The sequence below is a fragment of the Etheostoma cragini genome, chromosome 18, assembly GCF_013103735.1.
Source record: "Etheostoma cragini isolate CJK2018 chromosome 18, CSU_Ecrag_1.0, whole genome shotgun sequence".
NCBI classification, from domain to species: domain Eukaryota; kingdom Metazoa; phylum Chordata; class Actinopteri; order Perciformes; family Percidae; genus Etheostoma; species Etheostoma cragini.
Window position 1 is genome coordinate 18,983,679 of NC_048424.1, and position 7,452 is coordinate 18,991,130.

General features: G+C 43.1%; 1 protein-coding gene across 1 annotated transcript; it reads left to right on the top strand.

The window, feature by feature from the left end:
- The first annotated feature begins 3,707 nt into the window (after positions 1-3,707).
- lft1 (lefty1) lies at positions 3,708-6,286 on the top strand. Its single transcript, XM_034900466.1, has 4 exons — positions 3,708-4,145; positions 4,377-4,623; positions 4,797-5,036; positions 5,748-6,286. The coding sequence occupies exons 1-4, from the start codon at positions 3,881-3,883 to the stop codon at positions 6,070-6,072; spliced, it is 1,077 nt and encodes a 358-aa protein (XP_034756357.1). The 5' UTR covers positions 3,708-3,880; the 3' UTR covers positions 6,073-6,286.
- Positions 6,287-7,452: the final 1,166 nt, after the last annotated feature.

Consider the following 7,452-nt stretch of genomic DNA (forward strand, 5'->3'; position numbering starts at 1 on the left):
TGGCACTCACATCAATACTGATGTGATGTGATAGTGGATTAAAGGGAAGATGCACCCTAAAAACAGTATTTGTTGCGTCATTTGTGACACATATTATTATTATTTATATTTTTTAGCTGTGTCTTCACTGTCCCAAATGACGCAATGTCAACACTGTTTTTGGGTGCATCTTCCCTTTTAGGCCACTACAGCTGCTTATGGTGTTACTGGAGCGCCCTCTGCTGTACAAACAGCCTCCATGCAAGTGTTAAACTGGGGTACTACCTATGGGTATTACTAGGTTACTGCAGCTATCTTGTATGTATTTAGAAATATTAGTTTTTTGTCTTCCCGGTTAGGTTATAGTCATTTCCCTTGTATATGTTCATTGATTTGTACTATTGTCAAGCTTTAGAATATTTTTGGTTAATTTCGGTAATTTGCAGCCATGTCAAGGCTCATCCACCAGAGCTTGTAGTAAACTGACAGTATCAGGATCATCAGTAGCCTAGTATCCTGACCTGCACACTAAACGTCTCCCCTATGTCGATTAATTAAAAGTTAACTAAAATATTTATTGTTAGTCCTATCTAATCATGTCTGATCCTATTGGGTTAAGTCTGCGCTGGGATTAACCCTCCGTCTCCGCGCTGATTGGCCGTCATTAGCTGTGTGAAATGCAATTAGACTGCCTCTGTACTTTGTCTAGATGTGGATGTGGCCATTGAGCAATGCTTGTGATGTCCTTGCACAGCGCTTAGCTCTCTGACAGACTGCTAAATGATTATTGGCAGCCAGCTGCACGGATGGATCCAGACTCCGGGAGTGTGTGTCTAAGACGCATGCGGCCGCAGTGGAGGCCTTTGGGCCATTAAGGTGCAAACTAGCGCGGCTCATGTTCCCAAATATTTGATATTAGGATAAAGCAGGCGCAATTGTAGAGTAGGAAGTGGGTGGCAATGCAGCCATGTGAATAATGAGGAATTTGCTCTGACCACCAACACAAGTTCAATATTGACTTTTTTGGAGCAGCTCCGCCTTGTTACCAGGGAGACTCCGATTGAGATGCAGATATGTAATTCCCACAATTCATCACCTGGAAGGGATCTCTGTGAAATGTGTCTCACATGATAAGCATTCAGACTTCTTCAAACAGCAGTTCATGTTGCAAGCAAAGGGGATTTCATGTTTCACAAATGGAAGGGAATGACCTATAATTTGGACTGCTTTTGAATGCAAATGAGTGGATGTTAATTAACACCTGTGTTGTTGATTGTGGGAGCTTGTTGGCCTTTGATTGAAAAGAAATGGCACCTAGGAGCATCAGATGCAGCTTTGAACTGGGCAACTTGTCTTTGATTGGCATGGGAAGGAAGAAAGACTGAGAAATATCACACAAAGGACATCTTAATTTCCCGAATTAGGGGTTGTAATGTGAGGGAGAGAGGACACCGTTGGTCTATGCATGTTAGGCTCTGGGGAGCAGGCACTAAGGCTCGGCCTTTGGCTGGACTGGACAATGGATGAGCTCTGAATTTACATGTCTGCCCCGATGGTTTTGACATCAGGCCATCTGATAGACCAGCGTGGTCCTCACTTGTGGGCTCGCTGTTCAAATTCAATGTCTACTTCCATATAATCCAATTAGGTCATTTCTTATTTTTTTGGCTTACATCTGGGCAGGGATAGCAGATGAAGACAAGCCTTTTAGGCTAACCCATTTGCAGAGTTTTCTTAAATAATAATAAAAACTACTATCATATATGAGACAAATGAATGTCTCACATATGCACAACTGCATATTACCAATGGCAGTTTCATTTGTTCATTCAGTTAGACAAAAAGGATTGCAATTAATTAAGTGCAACGGCACAAATTATCTAGTAGCACTGTAATAATGTTCACAGTCTTACTCTCCATTTGCACACAAGGTATGATGTTTGATCTTTTTTTTTCCATTTGTTATTATGAAAATGCTATCTCCATGGGAGACAGCAGCCATGGTTCAAAATGATTTCATAGGAAAAGGACAGTGTGCCCAAGCCTCTCTCACTTCTTTTTGGACCTGGATTCAGAATTTCTTTTCTTTTTGCCTAAACTATTTTACACTCTTTCATAGTTTACATATGGCCTTGTACGCTCAGACATACAGTATGTTTGTAAAAGATGTACACACTGCACAGTATTACACAAAAATACTCCATAATGATCTTTTCCCATCTGTTTTAAAGAATTGCAATTATTTTGGTGCAACACCATCAATTATCTAGCTGTTTTTTTAATACTTTGTAATAATGTTTTCAGGCTTTTTCTCCATTTGCACACATGTAATCGGATCTTCTGTTTCATCTTTAATTTTGTTCTTGCTCGCAACAGTTTGATACTGCATCCTGTGATTGTACCGTGCCTTGATTGTGTCACACTGTATCAGGTCTACTGCACTAATTAATAATTTGTCCTGTTTGTAAGCTGCAAGCACTAGAGCTGGAGTGAGCGGGTCTGGCAGTCATCTGTCATTTGCTCTTCCTGTGTGCCCCTTCAGTCTGTCTGACATCTCTAAGCAAACACAGCCCAATACACAAGCACAGGCACGGCCTTCTGGGCAGCCAGCGAGAGCACCCCTCTTCTAATGTTTGTGTGACAAAAAAGGCAAGGCAAATCCTCGCAATGGAATCAGATAATCACCAACCTGTGAAGAGCCTGCCCCAATCCACATCCAAACCGGCCCCCCCGGCCCCTGGATTAACTGTCTGTTTGGCTAATAATTTTAATCTGCTGGAGAGGGCCAAGAATGGGCGATCGCACTCGGAATAAACATTTAATCCTCTGGTCCCCCTCCCCCTCCTGCCTCCAAGCTCTGCACTACTTCCTCCTCGACCCCTTGTTATACACTTGTGTCCAAATGAATTTTTGTTTTTGTGTGTTTCGTATTTTCAGTCCTGATGGTGGACAAAACTGCTTTCCAGCAGCCACCCAGACAGAAATAAGCCCACCGTGTGACGGACTGATGCCAGACTGCCCCGGCCTGACATCGCCCAGTGGAATGTACACGTCCGAGTGTGGGGTGTGTGTAGACAAGGGAGCTACTGAAGACAGGGCACTTCAGGTTCACAGGGTCAAAAGAAGTCTGTCTGGGACACTTGTGTAGCAGCAGAGAACACATATCGGAGAGGGGACAAACATTTTAACTACTGAGATATAATTGAATGTCGAGACATATTACTACATGAAAAATAAACACCAGCTACAGTATAACTGCTCATGGGTTACAGCAGTGGAAAAAAAACCCCACTATTTAGATAATTTGTTGGACATAAAACCATAGAGAGAGAACTCCCACTGATTCATTGGACCGATGAGGGTTGCTGACTGTAATGCTCATACTTGTACATAGTTCTAGATGTGTACATTCAATATTACATATATACTGTATGTATACATGTACTCCATTTCACTGTGCAATCCTGCATTGTAAAATGACAATCACAACAAATCCTTAACTATATCACTGCCATATAAATCCAACTATTTATTGTTCTTTTAAATCCCCTGAAGGCGCATTTAGAGGTAAACTTGGTGATACTTTGGCTTTATGTAAATACATAAAGTGCACAAAGAGTTTGTAAATTTGAATTTTCCCCAATTTATTTATTTACACCATAAAGAGCAGATTTTAGATCCTCATTCTGACATCAAATGCCAAATGGCCACTTAGATATCCTGTTTGGGATGGGGCTGTATTGTCGCACCTTTGTTCTGATAAGGGGCCCTGCCCCCATTGACAAAGTGCAAACGACTGGGAGGGCCGCAACAATATAAGGGGCCAGAGGAGTGTCAGAGGAACACTGTCTATCTCTGGGTGACTTGTGCTACTGTGCTGCTGTTTTTATTTTTTTGACTCATGGATTTCCTGCGCGCTTGTGTCCTTTGCACCGCTCTCTTCGGCCTCGCCGAGGCTTTTACGCACCAGGATATGAAGGACGCGCTGCTGCAGAAACTTGGCTTGGATGAAGTTCCTAAGATCCATAAAAGGGATTTGGAGAATCTGGTTATCCCGGCGCATATCAAAAATAAGTACATGTCCATGCTGAAGATGCACCACAGCAGGAGACGCAGATCTCTGCCCAGCCTGGCCGGCATCCTGAGGGGAATCCCTGGCAATGCAGGTAAAGACATTTCCCTGCTTCTTTTAAAACAAATATATATTACATGTAATTTGTAGGATTTAATATGACAATAGCTTTGAAACAGATACAAGCTAGAGTTAAGCGTTATTCCCGTGCGTAATTGTGAGACTTGATGCGCAAAGGATATTTTACGCACTAATTTGCCTTTGCGAAAAAAATAATAATGAGAAAAGAAACGGCCTTTAACGCGTACAATGCTTTGTGCTTTAGATATTTCAGGGGAGTATGTGTATTCTGACACCACTCGGCATCGCATGGTGTTCGACATGGAGGCGAGGGTTCCGGATAACAGCGAGGTGACCATGGCGGAGTTGAAGCTCTACCAGCGGACTTCCTATCAGAAGCGCTTCGCGGTGGAGAGGAAGAACCACCGGCCCGTCAACAACGCCCGGGTCAGCATCTACTGGGTGGAGGTGCAGCCAAACGGATCCAACCGCACATCACTGGTAGACTCACGGTAAGGGGTACTTTTCATTTTCTCCAAGTGACGTGTGGGCGAATCAGAGCAATCAAAAGGCGACATCGCCACTGTCTCAGTGGGTTATCTTAATAATAATTCAATTGCAACTATCCGTGTTGATCTCCTTTTAATTAATCGCCCTTATCTCTGTCTCTCTCTCGTGTTCACAGGTTGATACCCATTCACGAGACCGGTTGGAAGAGCTTTGATGTGACCCAGGCGGTGCACTATTGGTCCAAGAGCCAGCAGAAGACACCTATGCACCTGGAGGTGTGGATCGAGGGCGAGAGACCTGGCAGCTACGCGGCCGAGATGGCCAAGAGTGTCCGCTTTACCACCCAGGAGCAGACGGACAACACCTTGGGAAAGCCCGAGCTCATCCTCTACACACTTAACCTCGAAGAATACGGGTAAGGGCGCGAGCTTTTGATATACAGGCTATTGCATCAGTGTGATAATTAGCCCATATCCTCCAATTTTTTTTTAACCTGTCGCATTCATTGTAGATTTGTAGTAGTGTGGCTCCTGAGGCGTCAGTTTACTCTTTCTCATGGCTCAGAGAAATATAGCAGTAATTCCCTGGCTGCCATTATAAAACACCAACAAGAGCCCAAAAAGTACACGTAATTAATTCAGGTGTTTTTCTACACTATTTGTGTTTTATAGAGCTGATCAAGGGCTTAACTCTGGGTTCATTATTAGGGCAAAATTGACATTTTGAGCATATCAAACACTTCGTTTCATGCGCTCTGGTGAGCTTTTCTCCAACAATTTGTGCCATTTTTGCATCAAGCCATGATGAAAATGTCTTTCTTTATGTAAATGAAAATTATTTTTAGATTCTTGGGGGGAGGGAATCCGTTTGACTCCCCCCCATCCTCCCTAGAATTTACGCCTCTGGTGCTGATTCAATGTGATTAAGACACTGCTTATGAATAGATTTTTAATTAAGTCTTTTTATGTAGATTCACCCACAAAAATATAAATAAAACATCATTATTGGATGATTGTGGCAAGCATGGGGGTAGCTGAGAGATTACAGGACCTGGTTGGGAAAAGAAAATGTTTTGGGACTTGGGAACTGTAGTCTAATGTTTTTTTTGTATCCTTTATTTCCTCAGTTCTCGCGGCGACTGCGACCTCCACCAGAACAAAGACGCCTGCTGCAGGGAACAGTACTTCATCAACTTCCGGGCTCTCACCTGGACGCAGTACTGGATCATCGAGCCGGCAGGGTACCAGGCGTTCAGGTGCACCGGCGGCTGCAAGCAGCCCAAGCGGAACTATGGGTACGGGGAGAGGCGGTGCACGGTGTCCGAGAGCGCCCCGTTACCCATCATGTACCTGGTGAAGAAGGGGGACTACACTGAGATAGAAGTGGCTGAATTCCCCAATATGATTGTCGAAAGGTGTGCATGCACCATGGACAACGTCTCCATAGTATGAAGTCGTCGAAAACAGCTGTAGTACTCGGGGGATGTAGTATAGGAGTATTACAGTGGCTGTGTTTTTAATTGGGGTGTTGATATACAGTATTTAAGGGTTTCACACAACACGTCTAGTACTTTTTATTTAAATGGACATTTCTTTGGAGTCCTCCTGCCATCAAAGTCCATCTCCTTCCACAAGCACTTTTATATATTTTGTACATTTTTATATCTTTTTTTTAAAAAAAAATCAAATTTGTATGAGTCCTGTTGAATCTGCAGCGGTCAGTCAAAAGCTGTCCGATGTGTTATATTTTCAAGCTGTACATAATATGGATATGGAAAAATAAACTATTTTTGTTTCACAGTTTGTGGCTTTCCTTCTCCATGGCTGTCTGGCCCCATTCACATTCATGATCACATTCGCATGCGGTTACATACAGCTGCCTCCTCTGGCACCTCTCTCATTTGCACTCATAGGAAATTGTAGGGCAGAGCAAATAATTTGCCTAATGACTTATAACATTTGTTACGCATGAGGGCACGTTGGGGCTGACAAACCCTGCTTGTAATGCTTTATTTGCGGAGGGAAAGAGCTACACGGCCACATACGGAGAAACACCGAAGTCAATTCGCATTAAGCTCCAATGCGCTCTGCGTGTGTTTACATCAGACTTAGACCGGGCCGAACGTTGCTAATCAGGGCCAATACCTAATGCTCTGTTTGCTGTCTGAGTTGGGGGTCTTGTCATTCACTAATATGCTGTTGATGAAGGTAAACATGCTGCCCAGCTGAAGACAAGCAGCTGTCTGTCTGGGAGGGAAGTGGATTCCCAACATGCACCTCCAGCAACCCCAGGGCGCGTGTAGAAGAGACGCAGGTGGTGCTGTAAAGAATGAATGTCATACATACTGCTACTTCCTTAACAAGTATTATCCCAGGGTGCCCTGGTAACCCACCTGGTTGAGAGTGTAACCCATGTACCAAAGGCTCAGCCACCCCCCACTTCCACTTTCTTGTCTTCATCTGTCCTATCAAATAAAAGCCACACAAAAAGTAATAACATTTTTCATATTAATTCTGAGGGTAAAGCCAGAATTCTGTGAATAATGACACTATCCCTATTTAATCTCAGAAGTAAAATGCATATGTACATATATTTGCATATGTATTCACTTTTTTTAAAACACATCTAAAGTATTGAGGGTGCAGCCAACTGACTTTAGGACTCCCAAAGATTAGTTAAAAGGAAATGACCTGTGGTGGTATGAGTACACCTATGTATAGGTATAAATATATACACACTAGTATCTTGATCATCCAACAGTCAGTTTTGTGGTAAAAACCTAAAAGTATGAAGACCATGGAATTCAATCAATTACTATTGTAACATCTGTA